This window comes from Motacilla alba, chromosome 11 (genome assembly GCF_015832195.1).
Source record: "Motacilla alba alba isolate MOTALB_02 chromosome 11, Motacilla_alba_V1.0_pri, whole genome shotgun sequence".
Taxonomy (NCBI): Eukaryota; Metazoa; Chordata; class Aves; order Passeriformes; family Motacillidae; genus Motacilla; species Motacilla alba.
In genome coordinates, this window is record NC_052026.1 from 2,048,625 (window position 1) to 2,076,057 (window position 27,433).

Below are 27,433 nucleotides of genomic sequence, written 5' to 3' on the forward strand. Positions count from 1 at the left end.
TGACAGACAGCATTTCCTCAGAGCTAACAAAATTACCATGAAGGAGCCTTTTTCCTTGCCCCAGAGATGTCTTAAGACATTTTACAGCTGCAGATTGGGTGTCTCTTTGTAGCCTCTCAATGGGTTTAGCGGCGTGCAGGCAACTGCTGGATCATTCCAGGTAACTGAGGCTTCACAGATCAACTCCTTTCTCTGGAGTCTGCTATGTTCTGTCCCTAATATAACCACGCTTTTAATTTTGTCTATTTAAAATGTTTCTTTAAGGTTGCAAACTTAAAATCAGATTGTCAATTCATCCTTACTTTGTTTAATTTGTACCTTGTTTAAAAGCAGCACAAGAAGTTTTTTTCCGAGATGAGAATGTTCTCCCTCCCATCTAAGCACCAATTGTAATTCACAGACCTGGTGAAAACACCATTCCTTTTTCTGCAGCTGGCAGCAGGGTTTCAGAAGAGAGGCAGTGATGTTTCCCCCTGAAGAACACAGATGTGAGAAGGGTCGGTCCCACCTGCACACAACTGTCCTGATGCTCAGAGCACCTTATGGCTTTTTCTTCCTTGGGGCAGAGAATGTGAAAACACTGATTTATTTTCCTAAATTTGATCCACAGTTTTGCTTTCTCTCCAAGTCTTGAGACTTCTTCAGTTATCTGAATTTTACATTTCCTTCACCTGTGCTGCCTTAGCAAATAGGGGGAGTAGGAGCAGGAGCAGGAGAACACGGGCACTTTCCCTGTCCTGCAGGAACTGCTTTGGCTGCTCTGTATCTTTAAGGGGCTGACCCTATCCCACGGGGAGCCGCTATAAAGGCAGGTAGGCAGCAGTGCCCTGCTCGGGGAGCTGGAGCCAAGCAGGGGCAGCTCCCAAAATGACTGGCCACCACAGTTGGGGATATGGGCAGGCTGACGGTAGGTTATGGCATTTCCGTGCTGCATCTCTCTGTCTTCCCCCACTCGTTTTCTTTCTAGAGCTGTTGCCTGAGCCCTGCAGAGCTGCCTGCATTTTGATGTCTGCAAGAATCAAGTATATACAGCAGGTAATTAATTACTTTATTGATAATCAATAGCACCCAGAAAGTGGCACCAAAAGATGTGCAAGTTTACGTCTGCTGCCTTTCAGTGTTGCAATCAACATTCATAAACTGAGGGAAGCAGTTTGAGTGATTTAGGTTTTTTTTCAGACTGCAGATATTACAGATGGGTCCCTTTCCAAAATGCTGTTATAAAAAAGATTACCTGTGTCTCTCTCCAAAAGCAATTCTGTTAGGTAAAGAAGATTTAGTAGAGCAGTAATAGATCTCCTGGTTCTGTTCAGTTGTTGAAATGTGGTATCTAGGCTTTCATAAAAGTGAATAAAATAAGCTGTGTGTTATGTATGTCTAGTACCTCAATAAATTGTACAGATCAGTATCAGATCTCTTACAGAACAAGTTATGCTTTCTGATTTGACAGTTTTTAATTTAGTCCTCCTCCTTTGCTTCCCACCTCCGAGGATGTGTGTCACAGCGCAGGGGGGATGTGGAGCTCCTGAAGGATTGCCACAGTAGTGTGGTGTAGTGCCTGAATCCTTTACAGACAGGGGAGATGAGTGGCTGATGCTGGCCAATGAGACAATTGCATAACTTGCAGGAGTCTCTCTCCTTGCAGCAATTATTTTAGCTGCTGAGTGTCCAACAAGAGTCTCTTGTATAACCTTCAGGGGCCCGTCTCTTTCTTAACAGCAATTCCTTTAGTTTCTGTGAGTCTGAAAGCAAGTTTGAATACCAAGTGAACCTGGTTAGTGCTAGTAAGTAACATTATGTATTTGTGCTTGTAGCTATGAGTAATAGAGCCATGGGTACTCTTATGAAGCTTGTGAGAGCCAAATGATATTGCCTTAGCTTGTGTAAGAGCATTTCATTCCTAGATCTGCTTTGTAGGCAGGCTGAGAAAAGATATTATTTTATAAGCTTAGCAGAGTGTCAAAGCCAAGTAACAGTGTAATAGATCACTGTTGTGTTATGTAAACTCAAGGATGCTAAATACCTGTGCTTGATTTAAAAAAAGCTTCCCCTTCTAAAAGTAAGTGAGAATGCTACAATTAAAAATGTGCTTCTTGAGAATCCCGAAGTACAATTGTTACTGTTATGCTTCATGCATAGAAGCAGCAGAGGCATTTAATTGCTGCTTTCACTACCATAGCAAAGCAGAAAGTGAGCCATAAGAAATAGAAAGTCTTAGATATGGATATGCTTTTGTTATCTCAAATGGCTTAAGACTCTTCCAACTCTGGCAGAGTTCTGCTATTAAATTAAGCTTTTTTTCCCCCTCTCTATTGAGGTCAGGAAGTCCAAAAGTATTAATTATCATCCTGTATCCTTCACTCAGGTTAGAGAGATAGCATAAGGGGCATGAGTGAAGAATGGAGCTGTCTCAAAGATTTACTGCAGTCATAAAATTATTTTAAAAATAACTGCATAGTCAGTAGCTAAGAGATTGAGTCATCTGCATCTAATTTGAATTGCTGGAGCTTTTTCACTCTCTTTCCCAGGGAGAATTAAATCCCTTTTTTTGGGGGAGTGTGTTTGTGCATGCAAGTGTTTACACCTGTACCCACCTTGGAACACCTTATCAAGGTAACTGCGGCCTCTGCAGAGAGAATGGCACAAGGGACTGGGGGTACAGCAGTCTTAGCCATGATCTCCTTGGTGTGTTCTGGGCAAGATATTTAAATCCCCATCTTGTTGCAGCCTGCTTGTGCTAATAAAACCACACCAGCCTAGAATTTAAATTAATTTCTCACAATCCAAACAGTGGAGTCACTCTTGCTGAGCAAGTTTTATTTCAAGTCTCCTGCAAACCCATAATGACCATTCTGTGTATGGTGGGAAGGAAATAATGCTGCTTTCCTTTGCTTGCTGTTGAAGGCCCTTCCGAGTGGCACAAAGCTTACCCCATTGCCCAGGGGAACCGCCAGTCCCCCATCGACATCGACTCTGCACGGGCAGTGTACGACCCCAGCCTGCGGCCGCTCGTCATCTCCTACGAGTCCTGCACCTCCCTCAGCATCTCCAACACCGGCCACTCTGTCATGGTGGAGTTTGAGGACACTGATGACAGGACAGGTGAGACTAGCACAGCTAACTCAGAACACCAGCTTGGGACTTAGTGGGGGAAGTAATTAATTACATTCTGTACAGAGTAACTTCTATGATGTATAATTTCAGCTTAGAACAAGGCATGTGACTGGAGCCATTTATATTTTGTCTTCACTTGGAGCCTCTCTAGCAATGCAATATCACAGATCAATAAGTGTTTCTTCATTAGGAAAAGCTCTTGCGTCATGAAAATGAGAAGTTTGATTGCAGTCCTTTTCTTTTAGATGAGCATTGAAGTTTGCTGGGCATCTCTCCAGCACTGCCAGACCACATCCAGCGCCCAGAGCAGGGATGTAAGCTCCTCAGTGCCCTGGTTTGTGATCACCCCAATCAAAGATGCCAACTCCTGTGCCAGCTCTGGCTCAGAGCCCAGCTCCCACCCACAGGGAAGGGAAGAGGATAAGCAGAGCTGGGTCATGCAGCACAGTCATCGTAATCATAATCACTGCCCCAATTTGTACCTGGACAGGTTACTGTTGCCTTGCATTTTCTTTTTTCCTCCCTGACTTGTAGCACTTTGGTTTCTTCAGAAATTAGAAAACCTTCAGCTCATTCTGGGTTCTGAGTTGGTAGCAGCCAACTTTGGATGTTGGATTGTCTGCAGTTGTACATTATTCTTGTCTCAGCCCTTGGCAGAGAATGTAAATTCTTTAAGTGATTGATTATTTCTTCTGTTAGGTCTGTTTCCATGGTAGACTGTGCTTTTACATCTGGGGGTAGGGGAAGAGCATTCAAATGGAGATAATAAAGCAGATTATAAATGGGAAGAGTGCATTAAAAAAAAAAAAACAAAACAAAAAGAACTGGAACAATTTGTAAGCCTATCAGCCGATTTCATCTTCCTTTTGGGTGTGCTGATTGATGCAAGCTAAATAGGATACCTTGATATTGAAACCAAATTACTTTTCCTGTGAAGTGGCTTGTCTGCCCTTCTAAATAAGGGCTAAAGGTTATTATTCCAGATGTCTTGTTCTATAATTTCTCTTCTGGAATGAATTTAAGAACCTGCCCAATGGGATGGTCAAGTTTTTAAGCATCTTATCTTTACTGCTTTTGCAAAGAAGACTGGGTGAGCATTTTCCACTTTTACTGCACAGATCTGGTCAGAATGCCACCCTATAAATAGAATTTGTAAAACCTCTCTGGAAGTATTATCCTAGCCTGGTAACTACTTTAATGCATTTTTTCAGCTGAACTGTATCTGTGTAACAATGAACTTTATTCACTTTAGAAGTTTAAGAACATGTATTACTATGCACTTAGAGACACAGACTCAGAGCACCTGCCAGGAATGAGACCCTTTCTACACTAAGCATGTGTTGTTTCAATAACACTTTTTCAAGGAAGATGACTGCTAGGAGTGGGAAACATGGTTTAAACTGCTTCTAGTTGGGTTGAAATAGATCTAGTGACTCAAAGCTCTGCATAAATGACACAACAGAATTTTGACAGTAATCCATAATAGCTAAAATTCTTAAAATAGTAGGGACAGGTGATGCATTCTTTTGCTAACTTTAGAAAAACGTACTAGGAACATTTATATCCTTAATTAATACTAAAACCTTTGCTTTGGCAAGGCCAGTTTCCTGCATAAAGGCCAGCTGGAAGCATGCACATGTGGCAGCACCGTACAAGTCCCAGCTTTCACTCTTTAAATAAAGTGTCATGAGCTGCACTGAGGATACAAGCTTTACAGATATTAAATGTAATTTTAATTTTCTAATGTGAGACTCTGATCAGGTCTTGAGGACTGTTGTGCAAAGTGTATTAGATTTGGTGGCATATAAAATTACAGGGATTACTGATGCTGTGATAAAATATCTTCTATAGGTGGCATCTTAAACATTCGTCTGTGCTTAGGTGTTATTTCTAAATGATGTATGAAGTGTCTCTGTGGCATTTCCTTACCTTTAGAAGGTGATTTGAGGTTGAGTGGTGTCATGTGAAGTACCAGCTATTATATTTCCTCTTTTATGGGATCAGGTATTTAAAGGAAATGGAATATAGATAACCTCCACTGAAAGTAAAGATACTGTAAGAAGGAAATACTTATCTGAATTGTCTAGCTAGTGCTCAGGGTGTCAAGTTTCCTTGGAGCCTTCTCCTCTCTGGGTGAGCAATGCCAGCTGTGCCAGCCTTTCATCCCAGCAGAGCTGCTCCATCCCTCTGCTCATCCTGGAGCCTCCTCTGGGCTCTCTGAGCAGCTCCAGGTCCCTCCTGTGCTGGCCCAGGCTGGGAGGGGTGGGGTCTCACCTGAGGGGCAGAATCCCCTCCCCTGCTGCCCATGCTGGGCTCAGCCCAGGGCAGGGGGTTTCAGGGCTAGGGCAGGGCCAGCTCTCACCCACAGCACCCCCAGGTTCCTCTCCCAGGGCTGCTCCACCTGTTCCATTTGTATTTATTGTGTTTACCAGGAAAGGCATAACCATAAGGGTGGTTACCACATCTTCATGTGTCAAATATTCTCTTTCAAGAAAGCTACAAATTCTGTACAGGTAGCCACAGTGTTTTTAATGTAAATTTTCAAATGAATTTTGATGCTCTCCATTAATAAATCCATCCCTCTTAAATGCCTGGATGATGCATCTTGTGCATGCTGGCAGCTTGGAGAAGCTGCTGCCTTTTTTGCACTATTGTGCCAACAGTGGTTAGTTTTACTAGCAGGAAGCTAAAAATCCAGAATGCTTAAGCTTTCTTCTCCTGTTTTTATTCTTTCTTTTTTATTTTTGTTTTGTTTTTTTTGTTTCTGCTCTTCTGCCCAGCAATCAGTGGAGGGCCCTTTCAGAATCCATTCCGGCTAAAGCAGTTCCACTTCCACTGGGGCACCACTCACAGCCAGGGATCAGAGCACACCATTGATGGAAAACCTTTTCCCTGTGAGGTAAGGATGTGTTTTCACAGGTGGGATTATTTCATGCAAATAATGTTGTCACATGACTTTGTCTGCAGTGGGGGCAGGATTATGATTCTGATTCCTTGCTCACCGTGGGTAGGTCAGCCATCCCTGCCCTCCTCAGCTGGATGGGGAGAGGAGAGATAAGGAAAGGCTGTGAGTCAGGATAAGGACAGGGAGAGCTCCCTCACCAGTTACTGATACAGCAAAACAAAAAATCTATTAACAACCAAATCAGAGTAGGATAATGGCAAATAAAAACAAAATCTTAAACCAGCTTCTCCTCACCCCTCCTTTCTTCCTGGGTTTAACTTTACTCCCAGCTTTCTCCCCCTCTGCCCTGAGTGGTGCAGGGGGATGGGGAATGGGGCTGTGCTCAGCTCATCCCAGGTTGTCTCTGCTGCTCCTTCCTGCTCAGGGGAAGGGCTCCTCACATCTTCCTCTGCTCCAGTGTGGGGTCCCTCCCACAGGGGACAGTGAGCTCCTTGAGCTTCTCCAGGCTGAGAGCTTCCCATGGGCTGCAGTCAGTCCTTCAGGAGCTGCTGCAGCCTGGTCCCTCTCCATGGCTGCAGTCAGTCCTTCAGGAGCTGCTCCAGCCTGGTCCCTCTCCATGGCTGCAGTCAGTCCTTCAGGAGCTGCTCCAGCCTGGTCCCTCTCCATGGCTGCAGTCAGTCCTTCAGGAGCTGCTCCAGCCTGGTCCCTCTCCATGGCTGCAGTCAGTCCTTCAGGAGCTGCTCCAGCCTGGTCCCTCTCCATGGCTGCAGTCAGTCCTTCAGGAGCTGCTCCAGCCTGGTCCCTTCCTTGTGATCATGAGGTAGGGAAGCTTCTGGCAGTTTCTCACAGAAGCCACCCCTGTACCCTCCCACTCCCAAAGCCTGGCCATGCCACCCCTGTGTGGGCTGTTACAGAAAACCTGCTGGGTTCCTATCCACACTCATGGACCTGTCCAAAGGATTGAACTTCTTCATGTCTCCAGCAATGCCTTTGACACAAAACTGTTCTGTTATGAACAACTATTACAGCTGTCAATGAGAAACCACGTTCATAACTTTGATCACTAATTTAGTTATTTGTTATTTTTCTTTAAAGCTCCACTTAGTACATTGGAATGCCAGAAAATATGCAACATTTGGAGAGGCAGCAGCAGCTCCAGATGGCTTGGCAGTAGTTGGTGTTTTCTTGGAGGTAAGAATTGCAAAAATAGCATGTTTACATGATAAAAAGCATTATGCTGTAAAGTGTTTGAGGACTATGCCACATATTTAAGAAGTGCTTAAGGAAAACAGATGACTTATTTGAAGCATTAATGCATTGCAAATTGCTCAAAACTTTGGTAGGAATGTTAAGATTTGAGTAACAAAGCAACCTCTAATTAAAGCATGGTTGTAGTCCTTCTTATTTAACCTGTCTATTCCCTTTTTTTTAGATTGGAAAAGAACATGCCAGTATGAACAGACTCACTGATGTTTTATACATGGTAAAATTTAAAGTAAGTTCTAAGCTCTTTAAATTTGCTTCTGGGATATCCTTTAAAAATCAAGCTCATGTACATCTTTGAGACAAAAATGAAAAATCACCCGCCCACAGATCCTCCCATAACTAGAACATAACTGTAGTTATAGCTTCTTTTTTCCCCTTCAGAGTTCATATTGTTTTCCTAATCTCAGGTGCCTCACAAGGCCATGCTGTTTTCCTAATCTCAGGTGCCTCACAAGGCCATGCTGACCCCACTGGTCATCCAGAGGTTCTGCCTTTCCCAAAAAGTCTAAAATCTGCAGCTCCCTGACCCTTGAGACTCAGCAAAAGAATCCTTTTCCATTGAGCCTCGGCTGGCACAAGTGGAAGCTGCCTGTTTGTCTTTGCTGCAGAGCTCTGTCAGGGATGATCTCACTGAGGTCCAGAGTTTGTTCCTGAGGTGTTTTCTGAGTGACTGGGACCCTTTTGGATGCTCCTACAGCCTGAAGAATGTTACTCTAGACTGCGGTACTTAAGGCAATCACTACTTTAGGCAGCACCCCCTTCTATTTCTACCAGTCTTTTGGTTGATGTATCTTCTTCCTCTATCAATCCACCTTCCTCTAATTTTAGACTTGAAGGTTTGAATTTTTTTTAAGCCAATATTTACCATAGCAGACAATAACTATAGGATTTAAATTTTCCTACTAAAATAGATGAGAAAGTAATGAAACAAGGAACTCTGCCATGATATTATCTGTACCCCCACTGAACACTATATACAGAACACACTTCCTGCATTATTTTTGGGCCTGTTGTGACAAGAGGTGAATTTTGGTAGAGACAATGGTGCAAGACCTCAAAGTCCAGTAAGCCAGCATTAGGCTTCACACTTGCCATCTTCGTTTGGCTAACAGTTATAAGGCAGCCAAACCTTGACAGAATTCTCCTTTCCCCTATTTTTAATGTCACTTTAACATTTTCCTCTCTTTCAAAATAGTTATTTTACCTGCACTTAAAAGTAAAAGGATAAATTTCAAGTTTATTTTCTTTTCCCAGGGAACAAAAGCTCAGTTTAGAGGCTTCAACCCTAAATGTCTCCTGCCCTTGAGTCTAGATTATTGGACATATCTCGGTTCTCTGACAACCCCACCCCTTAATGAGAGTGTGACATGGATAGTGCTGAAAGAACCCATAAGAATCTCTGTGAAACAGGTAAACTTCTGATTCTCTCTGTTATTGTAGCATTCAATGCTGGATAAGCAGGCAAAGACGGTTTTGATTTGAAATTAGGCTAAGTTAAAAGTCTCTGAATATTTGGCCTGTTCAATCCTCAGGGCTTCTGTTAATTTCTATTAATACTCTCTAGGAGCTCTGCTTGAACCTGTTCCAGTAACTGATTAAAATATACTGAGTATTTCCTTTTAGTCCTTTTATAAAAAACGTTACTGTTGATTGCCCCCTTGAGCAGTGAATTGTTTCCCCTGAACTTCCAGCTGGAGAAATTCCGCATGCTGCTCTTCACTGGTGAGGAAGACCAGAGGATCCAAATGGCCAATAACTTTCGCCCCCCTCAGCCTCTGAAGGGGAGAATTGTTCGAGCTTCCTTCAAGGCCTGAAGAAAACTGATAATGGCCCTGAGATATCCAAGAGCTTCCACATGTGAGATATTCTAAACGGAAACTCTGGTCTACAGACCACTCATGAAACATACAAGACAGACGTTTCCATGAACCCTCTGCTTGGACAGGGACAATCTTCTGGCTTTCTATTTTATTCTATTTATTTTATTTGCTCATTCTTTTGGCATCTTTTTAACCTGCACTGTTTAATATAAGGGATAGCTGAGTGAACTAGGTTGTTATCTAAGACCTGAAACTCTACAAAATTAAAATGACATTAAAATCCAACTTGATATCAAGTAGAAAATTGTGTAGTAATCTACTAGTGCTGGTGGCCACAACTTCTACTTGTCTCATTTAATACATGAGGAAACGGTAATCAAGAATTTTGGACAAACTGGACTTAAATTTTCCTTAGTGATCTGTTGTTACCATTTGCTGAGCTCTGATTTAAAGATTGCTTTCACTGTATTCTTGCTTCCTGATGACACAGTGTGTATGAGTAGCACTAAAAAAAAGTTCTTTACTTGCCTCAAGTAGGCCCTAGTATGAAAATTAAATATATATTTTAAATCTACTGTTCTAAGATGCGATCTTACAATGTAATGCTGTGTTGAAAAGCAGAACAGTTTACTGCAATGTTATTTAGGTATTTGTCCTTTCAACCAAACTGACCCTGACCAGGGCACTGTGGTCCTGTGTTCTGCATGGGCTGAAGAGTTCCTCTGTAGTGAACCAGGTGTGTTTTGTGTTCCTCAGTTGCTCGGATTCTACCTCAGCTCAGTGCTATGCTCTGCAATATGACCTCCTTCAGTGTCTGCCCTACAGAGAGCAGGTATTTTGTTTCCTTTAGGGACCTAACGTGGGTAGATCTTGTCTGCCCTGAGTGAGCATTGCTGCACAGACCCTCCCTGCCCCAGGGCTGCCTGGCAGGGATGCTCCCTGCACACACGAGGCTTCAGCACTCTTGAGTCCTTTTACCTCTGCAAAAGTTTCTTTAGAACAGCCTTGTGTTGGTTCTGCAACTTAGGGACAAAATTCTGACTCTGGTACTCAATACTGTGATGTTTTCTGTGACTACCCACAGTCAATTCCCAGCTCCTTGAGTTCTGGGCCTCACATGGCCTGTTCTGTCTGTGTAGTTCAGGTAGAAACTGCTGGTGTTGATCACTTTGCATCAGCTGAGATGGAGATATCAGGATGTACAAGGCCAAGGGAAATGGGGAGAACAGCAGCTGCTGTGGCTTGTCCCCTTTCTCCAGGGAGGGATGACACAAAGTGTGGAGCACAGTACAAGGAGTGAAAGACTGGAATTCTGCTCCTCAAATCTCCATGGTTTTTTCTGGTACACTGACCTAAAACTTTGTTTCTCAGTTTCCTCTTATGTAGAAAGAGGGTAACACTGACCTCTACCTCACAGGGCTGTTGTGAGGGCTAATTCAGCATTGTTTTAGATGTGAGATTCTTATCCAGGAGATGCTAAAGGCAATGGAAAATCTTACAAAATGCAATGGTTTTGGCTGTTATGAATGTATTATGAACTTTGCTAGTAATGCAAACTGGTATTGTAGAAACTCTATTTAATGTATCTTAATTTCTTCAACAAATTAAATGAGACTTTAAAGTCACATGTGCGTATCTTCATTCTTCTTTTTGAGAAGACCCACCTCCCTACTTACAGCATCATTTTTCTTGGATTTTAATTAACAGAAATTGTTTGATGTTTTCAACAGTTGCATCTCTTTTGGATCAAGGAATGCTTTGACTGTTATCTTCAGTTCTACAGAAACCTTGCCTAAGCTATGGTGGAATTATCTAAGTACAGATACGAGTTATCCCTCTCAAGTTTTTGGACATGTTTTTAAATTCTAGAAATTATTTCTGACACCTCTTTTTAGTCTATATCACAGTTCTTACCATCTTCTAGGATTAATACTTTCTGTTTCAGCTTAATCCTTTCACTTAAGTTCTAACATACTGTGTACCTTGAATGACTTCTTGCCCACAGTTAAATTATTATCATTAATCTTATGTCACTGTTAAAATTTACATTAGGAGATGCATTCTAAAATGTAAAAAGTCTTTCAAAACACCTTACATTTTGATAGCCAAAAAAAATTTCTTAGGGGCAAATTTAAAATACTTTTCTGATTAAAATATAACCAATATTATTTACCATATGTACCATAATCAAGCTACCCCAGCACTGCTGCATTAATATCAGTACAGAGCAGTACTTGGAGCAGGTCAAGATCAGCATTTTCAGTGTTTTCCTCTCATTTTCGGAATAGGCAGAGGTTTCTGCTCCCTGTCTCTCACAGGAGCTAAACAGGGCTTGTGTGCTGAAACTTTGTCCAGTTTTTCCCAGTTCCAACCCCTCAAATTAAAATAAAGTTTATTTATGCCCAGGATGCATCTGCTGTGACCTTGCACACAGTACTTAAGCTTCTTTGAGGGTGGTTTATTCATCAACAGCAGAAGGATAATGTTTAGCTTACACAGTTATTATAAAAGCTTAGCCATTGCAAAGAGCATTAAATGCTGCCTTGCCCCAAGGTGTTCCGTTCCAGGGAGAAGCTGAACTGTACCTTCCTGCAGAAATAAATTTGATTTTGCTTACAGGATTTTTTGGTTGTTTGGGTTGTTTATTTAGTTGGTTTTTTTTCAGTTGTTGGATGCAAGAACATGATCTATTTTTAACTACAGGGAAGTAAACTATAAAAGACTTTTATATCCTTTGTTGTTTCTTGAGACCCTGATCATCCAATAAAATCATCCAGCAAAACCACAACTATTGTTTTGGATAAAGAATTCAATGCACTTCATTTATTTTGAGACTGAACAATTCTAAGGCATGAGCTATCCTTACCTTTTACCAAGTTGTTGTGTTGAAGGAAAAATGGGAGTTGACTTCAATTATTCCAGCAAGAGTTCACTTACTTACCTTCTCCTGGGCTTGCAACGATCCTGACTGAGAGAACAGAGGCCTCACATTTAGGACAGCAACTGAACTTGCACAGTGATAAAAGCTGATTAAAAATGCCATCTAGTGGCTCTCCTTCCCTTTCTTGCCACAATGCTTAAAGCAATTGTTAAGGCCCATTCAATCAAACTACAACAGATGAGAGAATTTGACAATAATAATTTGTAAAGATATGAGTGATTGCCATTGAAAAGCCCTTGCTGGCTCTGTATATGTAGTCATTGAAACCCCTTCCTCAGATAAAAGTCAGTCTGACAAAAGGAACTCCATAAACCAGTTACAATTTTTTGTTCCTCATTTCACTGCTGAGCAGAGAGATGCTCTGCTGGGTGAGCTGCTTACTCTCTTAACTTTTAAACTTTAATAGCTGTAGTCACAGTTCAACTTTGGGATTTCTCCCCCATCTCTTGCAAGCAGAAAGATTTTTAGGCAGTTTCCATCATCCAGTTGCTATGATGTAGCAGATTTATAATGGTATGTTTCATGATGAGGGTAAATTAATCCAAATACAAGAACTGGGGAAAGGTTTTGCAAGGTACGTCAACACCAGATGGTGCTTTTGGCAGAGGTCAAAGGTCAGAAAGATAAAAAAGCGAGCATTTCAGGAAAAAACAGAGATAAGCCTGAAGAAAATGGGGTGTTATCTTATACCTCAGTGTAGCTGCTTTCCTCTCTGAATTCCTCTACATGCAGAAGTGACCATTTAGTAACAGCACTGAGCATCAGAGGACTGTCTCTGCTCTGCCTGGGAGAGTGGGGGGTCTCACACCTTTCTCACTTACCCTGAGGAAAGCACAGCAGAGGACAGAACCTGACTGACTTGCACAGAACTACTTCCAACTTGCACAGCTATAAGGCAGGGAACTTTCACTCCTGCGATGTTCCATTTCTGCTGCTACCTGCAGTGCATTTGACATTTTGTAAAATTTCAGCGTCTTACTCCAGGTTGTGAACAGCAACACAGTAATGCAAATAATTTAATTTAATATTGACACGGTGGAATATTAAATAAATTAGGAGCCAGGTCACTCTGTTTGTTGGAGGAGCAGAAGGTGGAAGGAGAGGGAGGAAAGGAATATAATAACTTTTTTATACATGAGCACTTCTTTCCAAGACACAAGACTTTCCTGGACTTGGAAACTCCCCCTAAGAAATGCAAATTTACTTTTACAGTGGCACAGAGCCTTAATGAACATTTGTTTGTTTAACTAAAACCATTTTAAGCAACATCCAATAAAAATGATCCATGTGGTGTTCAGATCCCATTGCAGCAACTGGGAAGACCTTTGCACCAGTGCAATTACATTGACTTAAACTGGGTCTTCAGATTAACCCCTGCACCTCCAGACACTGCTGAGCCTCTGCTGCAAGGAGAGGCTAAATGAAGCTGGAGAGCTGGAATGGCACCTTCCTACAATTGTTCATGGTATTTACCTCTGTTCATCCATGTTTCTTGCAGCTTGCCTTCCTTCCTAGCATTTGAGTGTTTGGTTTAGATTACTTAGGAAGATCAGACAGGAAACAGCTGCAACCAAATGAGAAGTGCAGTTGCTCTAACAAACCTAGAGCCTCCTTCATTTCTCCATTTGTTTGTGGGGTTTGTGTGTTTATAATATGAGATTTCTGCATCTGCAGTGCCAATTTGCCTTTTGTGAAAATCCAAAATGTCGTATACAGCAGATGAAATGTCATTATTCACAGGGCAAGATACAGGCAGCAAACAGGGGACATTCTTAAGCAGGAAGGTGTTTTGTGGGCTGGAGCTGTTTCCTTTCCAAAAGATGGAATTATTAGATTGTAGAGCTTTTTGTGCAAAAACACAAAACTCAGTCTGTGATCACTGAGATGGGCCAGAGAGACAGGTTGTTCAAAGGACCCACCTTCCTTTGCACGCTCACAAGTTTCCAAAGGGTTTGGATCTATTGCTGTTTTCTAATCTGTATCACTAGGCTGAGTCTCTTTATTGCAGAAAACCTTCTGAAAACTAGGGAACTACTTTTAGTAGTAGTTTAGTACTTTTTTTGGGGTTTTTTTTGATTCAAACTTTTGTCTGCTGGTCAGCTTTTGGACAAAAGGATTAGCTATTTATTAGAAATATTAGTCCAATTTTTAACTTGCTTTCTTAGGTATATCTGGCTTATTTAGTATTTCCGTTCTTTGTGTGTCCTCATCACAAGAAATGTTTACAAAGCATCATGAGTCCCAGACTTTTCATGAATATTAATGAGGTTACAGAAAGTAATCCATGCTAGCACCTGCTGTGAAGGCAGTGCGGATGAGGGGCAGCTGTTTGCAGCCTCTGGAAGCAGATGTTTAAACTGCACCAAAGCAGCCACAGCCAGTTGTCCAAAGGAACAAGCAGGGAGAGAAATAACATTCTGTGGGAAAGAAGGAAACCCCAAATAGTGCAGTCTGGCCTAAACAAGAACACAGAAATGAGTTCAAAAATGTATTTCCACAGAAAACCACAGTTGCTGACTGTACAAGTCAGCAGATAAGGTTGTTCCTTGAAAAAAGTCTAAATACAGGATCTGCTACATTTTAACATATAGCTGCACATTAACACAATACCTGGAATTAGACTCATTTTCTTATAAATACAGGTAAGGATTTTCTTCTGGCACAGGACTGAACTTTGCTCACCTATAATCAGCAAAGTCAAAACCAAATCTGAGCTTTTTTTAAAGAAACTAGAGTTCTAATTTTTTCAATGCAAATTAAGAGCATAGAGCACTATGGCAACCAAGCACCGTTGCTGCAGAAATTTGCCATTTTTATTTGATATTCCTAAAGGCAGAAACACTGCAAGCCTGAGCAATACAATTTCTTTCCTCAGATGATATCAGAGAGTAGCATTTCTATTATTTTCCCTTTAATTATATATCACTTTAGTTCATCAGCATAATCAAACACTCCAAAGCAGAATCTCAATCTCAATTCAAGTTGATATTCAGCCCTGTCAAGCACCTTCAATATGGTACTCCTTGTGTTTAGAAAGCGTGGAGTGAAAGGGACATCTCCTGTAGAACTGTTAAATGTTTCCCCTTCATTTGCATGGTTCCTAAGTCACTTCAGCTTATGCATATGAAATTATGAAATTACTGCATGGACCTCTGAGCAATAAGTTACAGTTTTCAGCAGAAGAGAAGCATTTAACCACGGTGGGAGCACAGGAAACTCAGAGCAGTCAGGCTTGTTTTCAGGCTGCTGTGTGAGGCTTTATCAGTTTTGTAAATGGTACAAAAGCTGCAAATTGGTAGGGCAAAAGAAAGAATCATTAAATCATGGAGTATCCTGAGTTGGAAGGGACCCACGAGGGTGACTGAGTCCAGCTCCTGTCCCTGCATAGACACGCCAACAGTCCCAGCCTGTGCATCCCTGGAGCAGTGCCCAAAGGCTCCAGGAGCTCTGGCAGCCTTGGGGCCGTGCCCATTCCCTGGGGAGATCCCGAAGCTGCTTTTGGTGTATCTGAGCACTGGACAGAGCAGAGAGATGCAGCTAAGGACTGCTGTGGGTGTCCTCTTTCAGCTCAGATTTGTCAGGCAGATAAACTAATTACGTCAAACTTAAGGTGTTGGGTTTTTTGGTGTTTTTTTTTTTTTTTTTTTTTTGCATGTGCTAAAATATAGTTCTGAATTTTTTTGTTAAGATGACGTACTTTTTTGTATGTTCTTCCATGCAACATAAAACTATTGTTTCATTGTTTTAATAAAACAAGAAACAAGTGGAAGCTCAGAGTCATTGAAGATGATCGGCATGTTTCCCCATGAGATAACCTGGGAGCATGCTCATCTCATCTAGGATACTTTCACCACATTATTGAACTAAAATTCCTTGAATACAAGAAGTCAGGCGAATTTAAAAATGCACTGATAGTATCAAAGCCTCTTGTGACTTGCGAGCCTCCGTTTTTGCAAAAATGATTGCTAGAGGTTTTAAAGCAGGGACTACTCAGTAACCACTGCGTTAACATCAGGAACTACTGATTAACTCCATGCACTTTGGGCCCATTCCTTCCCCTCGTTCCCGGGCTTAGAACCGCTCAGTGGAAATGTTAACCGAGACAAGCAGTCATATGAAACAAAAAAACCGGGGAGTCAGCAAAATGAGCCCTTTTGTTCTCCATAATTTATATGGCGAGTTAATTACGAAAGAGCTTTGCGATTTTGAGCCTCATCAGCCGGTATCCTTAACGCTGAAGGTGTGGAATCGTACTGGGAAAAAACCCGAAAAGCCGCGGGGTCCCCCCTCAAGGAAACAACGTGGCTTTGAACGTTATTAATGAGGAAGAAACCGCTGCCGGTGCCTTTTCTTCCTAACACGTGTCACTGGCTTCCCGTTCGCTCCCGTCATTGGGCTGCCCAGGCCGCGGGCGGTGCCGGAGCGAGGGGGGCCGGGGCCCCTCAGCGCGGGCGGCCGCGCCCGCCGCGCACAACATGGCGGGGGGGAGGAGCTGCGCCCGCCCCGCCGCGTCCTGACGGGAACCCGCGGCAGGGCGGGTTGGGCGGCGGGGCTGTCGGTCAGCGCCCTCCCTCAGCCCCGCCGGGGGCAGCGCGGGGCCGGCGGGCTCGACTGGCGGCTGCTCGGCCGGTGGGTGCGCCGGGGGCGGGGGACGGGGCGGGCAGACAGTGGCCGCCGCCGGGGCAGCGGTGCCGGGGCACAGGGAGCGGAGCCGGGCCTGGCGCGACGAGTGTGCGGAAGCGGGGAGGTGGGGGTTGTGCGGGGCACGGGCCGCGGCGGCGGTGTGCGGTGGGTGTGTGCGGGGCACAGGGCGTGTTCTGTGCGGGGCACGGTGGGTGTGCGTGCGGGGTGCGGTGGGGAGCAGAGGGGCGTGTGCGGGTAGGGCTGTGGGGGTACAGGGTGTTACAGGGGGGTCCGTGTCGGTGCGCGGGGCTGGGGCAGTGCGCGGCAGGGATCGGCGTGTGCCGGATACGTGTGGGATGAGGGGTGGGTGTGGGCAGTGTCAGGAGGGTGAGTGAGGGGAATGCGGGCATCTCAGGGGCTGTAAATCCAAACGCAGCGCGTGTCTGTTACTCCGCTGGGAAAGCGGGCGCTGCTGCGCCGAGCGGCCCGGCAGCCGCGGGCCGTGCCGGGGCCGTGCCGGGGCTGGCCGGGCTCAGCCCGGGCCCCGCTGGGACACCGCGTCCCCGGGGAGGCAGTGCCGGCGCTGGAGCGGGAGCGAGTTTATGTAATAATTGGCTCTTACATAATGGTCTTTAGCACACCGCTTTAATTAGCACCGCTTCCGGGGGCGTCCTGGGCAGCAGCGTCTGCACACTGCGGCTGGGGAGGACCCCGAGGCTGGCGGTGCAGTGAGCGGGGCTGGCACACGGGAGCTCCGGGGCTCGGCAGCGCTGCCTGACCTTAGGCAAGCGCAGGGCTACCCGCTGCTAGTGACTCTGCTGCTGGGCGGAAATCCACACCGCCCCGCGCTGTCAGCCAGCCGGGGCGAACGGGGGACGTTTCTTTAAACAGTGTTTTTGATCAAGTATGTGAAAGTCATCCTTCTTTCAGTCTCATGGCTGAGATGTGCATGAAGAGAATAAAGGAAAAACAGAACGGTGAATGCACTGAAGAAGGTTGGCAAACCTTGTCTTGTCTTGTGCTGTAGGTGCTTTTTGGGTTTAGCCGTTGCTGGAGTTGGTAGTGTCAGCTGTCTTCCTATTATTTTGGTGGCATTCTTTTGGTAGGACAGCAAAAGACATTGTGTGTGTTGGGAGATGCAGTGTCCCAGGAGACTGCAGGTGAGCCTTGGACAGTGAACTGGCACTGCCTTTTCCATCTCCTCTCCTGACATCTGCAGTGAAATTATGCTGTGTCTTCGCCTGTTCTCACCAGGTCCCTAGAATCATAGTGGTAGGGTCTGTTGGAATGTTTGTCTGCTCTTTTCTGCGTAAAGTATGGGTAGCACACTTCAGAAATATTTTGTGACACATTGCTTTGGGTTCCAAACAGGATTTCAGCAGTGCTTGGGTTGTATCAGTAGGCCTTCTGTTTAGAATAGCTCAAGGTGACTTTTACTTCCTGCTGATTTCTTGGAAACATTTCCACTCATCTGATCTGGCTGGTTTCTTGTTATTTCTTGTGAAGCACGCTGCTAAAAAACTCGTGTTGTGGCAGCATGTAGTGTCTTTAGCCTGAGCAAGTGGTGTCACAGGCCACCTCAAAGTGTTTGAAAGCTCACAGAGAACTCTCTTGTTCTCAGTGGCTGCTGGTAGCATCTTTTGGGAGTAATTGTACCTGTGGTGCTGCTATACAGCGAGTTTTTTAAATCCATGGAGCAAAATTCTGTTGTGAGTTAGCATCTGGTTGCACTTAGCACTATCCCACAGCTGGAATACCTTACTGAAAGCAGGAGACAGTGTGAGGACCTCCTCCATGGCAACTGAAGAGCTTCAGCTGCTGAGGTGCCCGAGGTTTCAGTGCTGTTGGCAGCAGAGATCTTCCCTGCAGCTTGTTCTAATTGCCCTGCAAATGAACAAGCCAAATTGTGAACCTGTAAAAGTTGTCAATGTCTTATACCTTTCACTGCACCAGAGTGCACAATGCTATAGAAAAGCATTAATTAACCAGCAGTAGAATTTGCCTTGAGCTGTGTAAAAGATTCTGCCTCTTGAGGGTTGGTTAAGACCTTCAAGGTAAAAAAAAAAGCTGAGCTTATAAGCTGTAACAGAATTGGAAAGGTAGATTGGCTTGTTCTAGCTGTGAGGATCATGGTAATTCACATAAATCATTAACTGGCCACATCTCTCAGTCTTTCCACAGGGTTTAAGTACTTATCTTCTCTTGGGTTTGAAGTTTTAAGTCTATTAATAGAGTTGTACTCTAGCAGGCTTTTTAAGAGTTGTGCAATAATTGTCTCTTTAAGTCCCAATTTTCAAGCTCGTTGGATCTGTTTCTTCTGTGTCATGTTAGATGAGGCTTTTCGTTGTGCCGTTTCCAATAAGTTTCTTATAATGTTGCCATTTCTTCTTATTCTTGCCATGATGAGGAAAAAAAGCCTGTCTGGAAAGTAAAAATTATCATTTCTGATAATGAGCAGTCATATCCTTGGTTATAATTAAGTGACAGAAAGTGTATCACTTTTAAGATGCCTTTATCCATAGCAATCTCTTTTGGAAAGAAGTTCTGAATGTTTCTGAGAGCTCTAGATATGCTTTTGAACTTCTATATGGAAAGCTTCTTATAAACTTTCTAATTATTTTCCCTTTCCTCCATTTATATTCCAGGCTGCAAGGACATTCTGTGTTACTGAAGGAAGGTGCTTCATTTTGGAGTGACTTATGATGTCAAGAACTGTATCATCCTGGATTTTAAGCTCAGCCAGAAGCAGCATTATTTTACAAGGGAAAGGACGCTGGTACTCCATCTGTATCCCAAATAGAAACAAGATCCAATGGAAGCTCGTTTTCTCCAAAACATGTCCCTACCCTGCTGGGAGCTGCAGCTTAGACAGAACTTTCTCCTTTCCCAAAGCATTCCGGCACACTTCCACCGAAGAAGAACATTTATCTTTCCAGTTGTCTCCGGCACAAATCAACGACATACTCAGAGCAGGCGAACTATCCCACAGAACACTGGATTTGAATGGCAAGAATGCAAATTCCGTGCTGAGGTTTGAAAGCAACCAGCTGGCCTCCAACAGCCCCATAGAGGACCGGCGGAGCGCGGCCACGTGCCTGCAGACGGCGGGGATGATGTTCGGCGTGTTCGACGGCCACGCGGGCGCCGCCTGCGCCCAGGCCGTGAGCGAGAGGCTGCTGCACTACATCGCCGTGTCCCTCATGCCCCGCCAGAGCCTGGAGGAGATCGAGCTGGCCGTGGAGGCCATGAAACCAGTGCGGCCCATCCTGCAGTGGCACAGGCATCCCAACGATGTGGAGTACCAGGAAATCACCTCGCAGTACTTTGAGAACCTCCGGGTTTACTGGCAGCACTTGCTGGACCTGGACACTGAGCCGGGGTTTAGTTTGGAAGAAGCCATGATTTGTGCATTCAAAAGGTTAGACTCAGACATATCACTGGAAGTTCAGGCTCCTCAGGAAAATGAGTTGATGAGAAACATTGCCCTGCAAGTAGCTTTTTCTGGTGCAACAGCCTGTGTAGCTCACATTGATGGTGTTCACCTACATGTGGCAAACACCGGTGATTGCAGAGCGGTTTTAGGGGTCCGTGAAGAAGATGGAACATGGTCTACTCTCCCTCTAACCCGAGACCACAATGCCTATGATGAATTTGAAATTAGAAGATTGAAGCGAGAACATCCTAGATCTGAGGAGAAAACCCTATTTGTGAATGACAGATTACTGGGGATTCTCATGCCCTCCAGAGCTTTTGGAGATGTACAACTAAAATGGAGTAAAGAATTGCAACACAGCATTCTCGAGAACAGCTGTGATGTTGAGGCTCTAAACATTTATCAGTACGTTCCTCCAAACTACCATACCCCCCCTTATTTAACTGCTGAGCCTGAAGTCACATACCACAAGTTAAGAAGCAAGGATAAGTTTCTCGTTATTGCTTCAGATGGGCTATGGGAGATGCTGAGTAATGAGAAGGTAGTAAAACTTGTTGCTGGACACCTTACAGAGCTCAACATGCAGAAACCACCACTGACTTTTAAGAAACCAGTTAATTTGGGTTACATGCACAACTTGTTGCTGCAGAGGAAGAGCAAAGGCCTGGCCTCCCTGGACCAGAACACCGCCACCCATCTGATCCGGCACGCGATCGGCAGCAACGAGTACGGCGAGGTGGACCCAGAGAAGCTGGCTGCCATGCTGACCCTGCCCGAGGACCTGGCCAGGATGTACAGGGACGACATCACCGTCACCGTGGTGCACTTCAACTCAGAAACTATTGAAGATTACTACAGGAGCCACGAGTAGAGCCTTGCAGTGCTGCAGTTCAATACCACTAGGGATCCTGAACCATTCCTCTTGCACTCTGGTAGTCCAGCTGCTACCAGTGCCTGCAAGTTCCTCAATCTTTTTGTTACTTACTGGCTTTGAAAATAACTTTCTAAAAGGTGAAATTTCCCTGGTTTTCCAGGTTTATATACACTGAAGAAAAATGTTTTCGTAAAACCTCACTGAAATGTGATTGAACTAAAGATTGTGGACCAGTTCTGATTCCATGAGAACCTCTGGTAGAACTTTCCGATGAACAAACAAGGCAAATTTCACTGAGAGTGGTACAATTTAATAGAGATGGATAATAGGTGTAGCTGCATGGAGTGTCAGGCTCTGCTCTTGTGGAGAGTGAGAAGCATCCTGTTGAAGCACTGTAACTGAATTAAATAAATTAACTACCAAACCTTTTTCGGATGTGTCAGATATTTTAACAAATTGCCCCATATTTATAAAATAACATGAAAGAAGGCTGTTCAAAGAGCTCTGGGATTGTCAGATGTCTTTTCCTGATTCTCTTCCTTAAGCAAGGGAAAAATTGTATCTTCTTGTGCAGTTCTTTTCAAGTGGGAATTCATATTCTCTTAACTCTGTGTGGACTTGAGTGACAGCTTAGAGTTCAAACACATGAGGGCCTTCACAGTTCCCTGTTCAGGATTTAGCATTACTAGACTTAAGCATTTAAGTCTTCTGCTTAAACAATGTACCCTTAAATAAAGTTTGTCAGATCTAGACTTGTTTGTCAGATGTAGAAGGTCAAAAATTCACCTAAAAGTAAATACAGCAAAAGAGAGCAACTTTCTCCCCAGATTTAACTTAGAAGAGATAACAGTGCTGATCCTTCTCCAAAATAGGTTTTCTCTTTCATTCTTGCTTCTCCTTATAGGTACAGAGTTATTTTCCCCAACGAATGCATGTTTTAGTCTCTGAACATACAAAAAAGTCTATTTTACAATGGTTTTCCTATATACTGAGCTTTCCAGAGTGCCATCCAAGCTTGCAAATAAGCTTTTACATATGGTGTTCTCTGGTGCCTCTTCCTTGTTTACACTCCACAGGAACTGTTTTCCACAAGGGTATACACAGTGGGAATACAGACCTGTTTACTGTTCTTGCTGCTGAGTAAGAACTCGTGTGGGTGCAGAAGAGCAAATAAAAATATTATTTTTTCTTAAATTCACTTAAAAACATTATCCTCTTACAGTTTAGCAGATTAAAAAGTTATTTTTTTTCCTCAAGATCTTAAGCAGACAAGGTCTTAGGGCTGAAACTGGTAGCAATTTTGGATTTGGGGCTCTTTGTGTATTTTTCCTTATACATAAAATTTCTTAGTGCTTTTTTCAGGATTTTAATAATCTGTTTTGAAGATGGGATTAGAAGGAGAAGCTAAAACTGTTAAAAAATATTCATGATTTTGACTATTCAGGATTTACTGTAAGTGCTACAATTGCAATCACTAAATGCATCCCTAAAAAAACCTTTTGAATTTACTGTTAATTTTTTTTTTGTCTAGTACATTTTGGCATACATCCAGCCATTCAACCTGAAGGCAGATTCAATGAGTGGGTCTGTTCCCCTTGATAGCAGCAGACCAGGATTTACCTCAGGAAATCTGCCCCTGAGCTCTGGGTGATAAGGGCTGCAGGCAGGCTTTGGGTTTGTGCCAGATGCTGCAGAGGCTGCTGAAGTTCTTGGTGCTGGGGTCCAGCTTGCTTTAAAGGGTGCCCTGCTCTCATCCCCTGGGCTGGTGCTGTGGGGACTGAGATTGCTCTGCCAGGAAAGGCAGGCAGGGATGGTCAGGCCTGTGCTAACCCAGGAAGAGGCTGCTCTGCCTCCAAGGCAGGGGCTGAGGAGGGGAGAGCTCCTCAGCAGCATCCCTGGACCCTTCTGGCTTCACTGGGCTCTGTTTGCGCCTACAAATCCTCTCGTGGGATCAGTCACAGGCTTCACTGCCTGAAATTTAGCCATGAAGTAGTGGAAAAGTATTTCTCAGCTACCTCTTAATTGAGAAATTACTTAGCAGTGTAGCCAGAGGCACAAAGGTGCTAAACCATAATCAAAGGGATGTAAACTGAGACTTGTCTTATGAAGGTAGTCTAGAAAACTTTTGATGGGGAGCCAAACTGCTGCTGCCAGAGTAGTGTAGCAAAGCAACAAATGTCTAGTCATAAAATAAAGACAACATTCTGTTCTTTTCCCCATCCAGTGGTGAAATCCCCGTCATCTCTTTCAAGAGTCACTGTAGCACTTTTTAATCAAGTGTAACTCCTGGAGACATTGTTGTGTGTAGATTGTAACTGCACCCGCAAATTGGTGGTGATTGTTTTGGGAAATGTGTCTAAAAATCAATTATTTCCCATTTCACAGTAGGTTTGCTCAGTTTTGACATGCAGCACCATCATCTGGGGTGAAAAAGGATGATGTTGAACTACTTAAAAGTTTGATTTGGTTTGGTTGCTTGGTTTTTTAAATACAAATCATGGATTCAGCTGCATATTCCCTGGAATTTGTTGCTGTCAGTGAAGGCAATCCATACATACTTAGAATCACTTAAGTTGAAAAGGATCTCTCAGATTGAATCAAGCTGTTAAACCAGCACTGCCAAGGCCACCACTAAACCGTGTCCCTAAGCACCACATGGCTTTAAATGTCTCCAGGGGTGGTGACTCCACCACTGCCCTGGGCAAGCACTCAGGGAAAAACAGGAATTTGCCAGAAACTCTTCCCCCTCCACAAAATGAGTGTGAACTAGACTAATTAGGATGAGAAAACCCCAGGGTGAAAAGTCCCCCCATGCAGCAGTGTGTGAGAGCTCTGGAAACCCAAAGCTGATTCTCTGAGATGCCAAGCACATGGGGAAGACAACCTTCAGGTAAGCAAGGTGTTATTCTGCATTCCTATCAGAGCACTGAGTTTTGTATTCTCAGTTGACACCCCAGGACTGTGAGATGACAGAGCTATGGATTCTTACCACAGAGCCCCTGGACATCCACTCTGCCACTGTGGCTGTCACACAGGTGACAGGAGCAGCCAGCTGGAGGTGCCACAGCCCAGCCAGCAGCTATGGCACCCGGGCTGTGTCATTCATCCCATCAAACAGCTGAGCAGCTGGAGCCGCACCGGCACTGAGATTCATTTCTACTTCCATGCTCACATAGGAACAAGGTGACAATACTGTCACCCCTCCTTTCGTGATCTCTGACAGCTGGTACCAGGTGATCCAAAAGAGCTGTTGAACCTGATCAAAATGAGCATTCTCTCAACAAGCCTGAGGGATCTTGAGCTCTGAAGAGCTGCTCAAACAGAATATTGTATGCACCATGCTGAAATATTGCATTTTCTTGCAATTCCTTTCAGTCTCAATTCTCTGCAGTATTAGGTGTGCATATTTACTCGGGAAATAATCACGTTTTAAAGTCACTGCAGAAATGAAAGGTTGTGTTGAGCTGTGACAGTGCACACACAGCTAAATGATTTGTGATGAATTCATCCACTACAACCACGGTAAGTTGCATGAGTTCAACAACTTACTGCACCCTGAAATTGCCTGAATTGACACCAATTCAATTGTGTCTTGTATCCAATTCTTGTATTTTGACGAAGTTCCAGATTCAGTCACTCTAAATCTCAGTAGTGTGTACGCCATGCACTTGCAGTAAGGAAAATTGTACCCGTTTGAACTGGACTGTAGGTATTTTCATCTCTTAATTGCTTCATTATTTAGTGCAATCAGAGCTAACTGGCACTAATAAAAATGGTATTTTGTGACATGGAGAGTCAAAAATTTTTATGTGAGCAGACTAACTGCCTTAACCTGCTCCTGCGAGCTTGATGATGTGAAGATTTATGAGAACATGTAGATGGAACTCCTGCAAAATTGACAATCTGTTCGACTGAACATCTTTGCAGGCAGTCTGGTTTAGGTCAGATAGTTCTGCTTACCTTTTGTGTTCTTCATTTCCGCAGCAGTAAGAGACGCAATAGTCAATAGCAGTCACACAAATTCTGTCTTAAAATTATGGGCATTATGACTTTTAAATAAAACATCTGAGGTTAAGCATGGATGTAAATACTAGGAAAAATATTATTTTCTTCCCTAAAAGTTACACCTTGTGCTCAAATACACCTTTGTCACTCTTTTTCTTCAGAACTCCTAAATTATTATGCTTATTTATGCTTAAGTATTCAGACCTGCATAATGTCGTTGGAGTTGGGAGAGGGTACTTTTTTTTTTTTTGTAACTTTTTTTGTAGTTGGTGAGGGGGAGCCACTGTTTTTGTAAGTAGAAATACTCCTTTCACCTTTAAAACCAGTCTTTATTAAATGGATGAAAGGCAATGTTTTGGTTGCTGCGCTGGAATGCAGCTCCTAGGGAAATGTGCCAGGTTCCAGGTCAGAAAGCACAAATGTTCAACCTGGAGCAGAAGTAAACAGCTTGAGTTTGCTGAAATGTTTGTAGCTCTGGGGGTTTTCCAGAACAAAACCAACTCTTAATAAATGAAAGTAAAGACAGCTTGACACTGTTGAGGTTCCATTAAATTAACCAGGTAGCATCGGGGACATGAGTTCACCAGCTAAAATATCCAAACTGGGCTTTAGTTAATTTGACACTTTTGGAAGGTTATTTAAACTTTGATATGTATATGTTCATCAGCAGTTAAAGCATCACTGTAACATTCAAAATGTTGTTGTAATATTGTCTTAAAATAATTCAAACCCCTCCCCCCCCAAACACCTACAAAACCAATAAATCCTTGCTTTGCAATAGACCAGTGGCAAGGCAAGTGTTCATGTACTTAGTCTCTGAGGCTTAACTTTATTCCCATTAATTCCGATGAACTTGTCTGGTCTTGGAGAGGTAAAAAGAAAAGAAAATTGTTTGGGACTGATTTCTTCCAGAAGAAGATACTTGTCTAAAATTGAGGAAGAGTTTTTTGGTACTGAGTTGAGCAGAGGTTCTCTGTTCAGAGCTGTAGTTGTAATGAGAACCAGAGGCAGAGCTGTGCACACCTGGGGGTTTTGTCAGGTGTCAGTTTGTCACACTGCTGGTGTGTTGCTCTGTACTGCCACAGGCTGAGGACATCCACAGAAAGCAGAAAGGAAGAATCCCAGGTGTGAGTTTCTCTTGGCGTTACAAAGCGTGGTGTGACATGAAAAAAGGTTTTCCCTTCTTGTATCTGTGGTGGGGACATTGACCTTCAAATTGTCATCGTCCAGTAGAACACTTGCCATTTTAGCAGATCCTTGTGTTTATCCTGAAGGACTGGCTCTACACTGCTCCTGTTGGGTCTCTGCACTTGTCAGCTGGGTGAGATCATTTCTGTGCTGGTGGCTCAGGGACATCACAGCCTGGCCTGTGCCAGCAGCACAGGGCACACCGGGCACCTCTGCTGGAGCTGGGCCTCAGGCACTGGGGATCTTCTAAGTGAAGCTCTTTTACCTCCTCAAGGAGAAAGGTGACTGGGAACCAGCAGTTGGGGCAGAGAAGAATAACTGTGGTTTTTATTTGGGTTGAGGGAACTTATCTGGCAATTTTCTTAAAAAGAAAAACAACTGCATGGCTTGATGATGTTTTTTTGAATTCAGCCGTGCAGAAGGGGAAACTGTGGTCAGCAGGCAATGTTTAAAATTATATGAGCAGCAGATGAGTGGGTCATAAAGCACACTTCCCATGCCTCCCTGCTGAAATTTTGGAGCCAATCCTATAGACACTTGTTCTGGGGCAGGTGGGTGAGCTCAGACTCTGGCTTTGTACTTCTCCCAAACCAGCCCAGAGGTTCTCCCTGTGGAAGTTAGTTCTTCCCACCTGTAGGTGACTGCAGTGCTTTAGGAGCCAGTGTCCTGCTGCCAGTGCAGGGGGTTCTGAGCTCCCAGGTGGAGCCTTGGGCATGGCCCTTTCTATTTGTGTTCACTTGCTTTTGTTTCTCCCCTCTGAAATGGACTTGGTTGCTTTGAGGTGGCTCTCTCAGCCCAACTCCACACTCCCCAGATCTGTGTTGATTTTCTTGACAAGCAGAATTCCCATTTCAGTGCCTTGGTGGATAGCCCTTGCTTTGGTACCTGCAGAGCCGGCCTTGGCCAGACGATGTCACCTGAGTTTTGCAAAAGGATTGCTGTGCTGTGACCGGTCTCTCCTCGCTCTTAATTTTCATTACATAAATTTCAGATGCTCTTGAAAATAGAGGAAAAAAACAACAACCACCTACACACATCTTAAAAATTCTGTGTGATTTATTAGTACTTGAAACTTAGGAACGGGGTAATCTGAGCGAGAGTTTGATTAACTTTAATTGTTTTTCAAGACCAAGCTTGAATGGCTCGAGTACCCCAAGCAGTTAGGCTTTGTCTCCTTGTCCTGGCACTGTGAGGTACAAGAACATGCAAGTGGAGCCAGGGCACACCTGCCTGAGCTTCCTGGAGAGGCTGCAGTTGCACAAGA

The 27,433-nt window shown here is 43.8% G+C and overlaps 2 protein-coding genes across 8 annotated transcripts; both read left to right on the forward strand.

Moving 5' to 3' along the window:
- Positions 1–842: 842 nt before the first annotated feature.
- On the forward strand, positions 843–10,730 carry CA7 (carbonic anhydrase 7). The gene is made up of 7 exons (XM_038148548.1): positions 843–907; positions 2,905–3,102; positions 5,895–6,013; positions 7,115–7,210; positions 7,452–7,514; positions 8,540–8,695; positions 8,977–10,730. Exons 1-7 carry the CDS (start codon positions 868–870, stop codon positions 9,097–9,099), a joined length of 795 nt encoding a protein of 264 aa, XP_038004476.1. The 5' UTR covers positions 843–867; the 3' UTR covers positions 9,100–10,730.
- A 2,759-nt stretch (positions 10,731–13,489) lies between these two features.
- On the forward strand, positions 13,490–21,405 carry PDP2 (pyruvate dehyrogenase phosphatase catalytic subunit 2). 7 transcript variants are annotated; one of them, XM_038148453.1, is made up of 2 exons: positions 13,490–13,511; positions 19,315–21,405. In XM_038148453.1, the coding sequence occupies exon 2, from the start codon at positions 19,369–19,371 to the stop codon at positions 20,971–20,973; it is 1,605 nt and encodes a 534-aa protein (XP_038004381.1). In that variant the 5' UTR covers positions 13,490–13,511; positions 19,315–19,368; the 3' UTR covers positions 20,974–21,405. The 7 variants fall into 7 exon arrangements, with proteins under 7 accessions (XP_038004381.1, XP_038004382.1, XP_038004376.1 ...); XM_038148454.1 differs by lacking the exon at positions 13,490–13,511 and adding an exon at positions 16,264–16,286; XM_038148448.1 differs by lacking the exon at positions 13,490–13,511 and adding an exon at positions 16,471–16,675.
- The last annotated feature ends 6,028 nt before the right edge of the window (positions 21,406–27,433 follow it).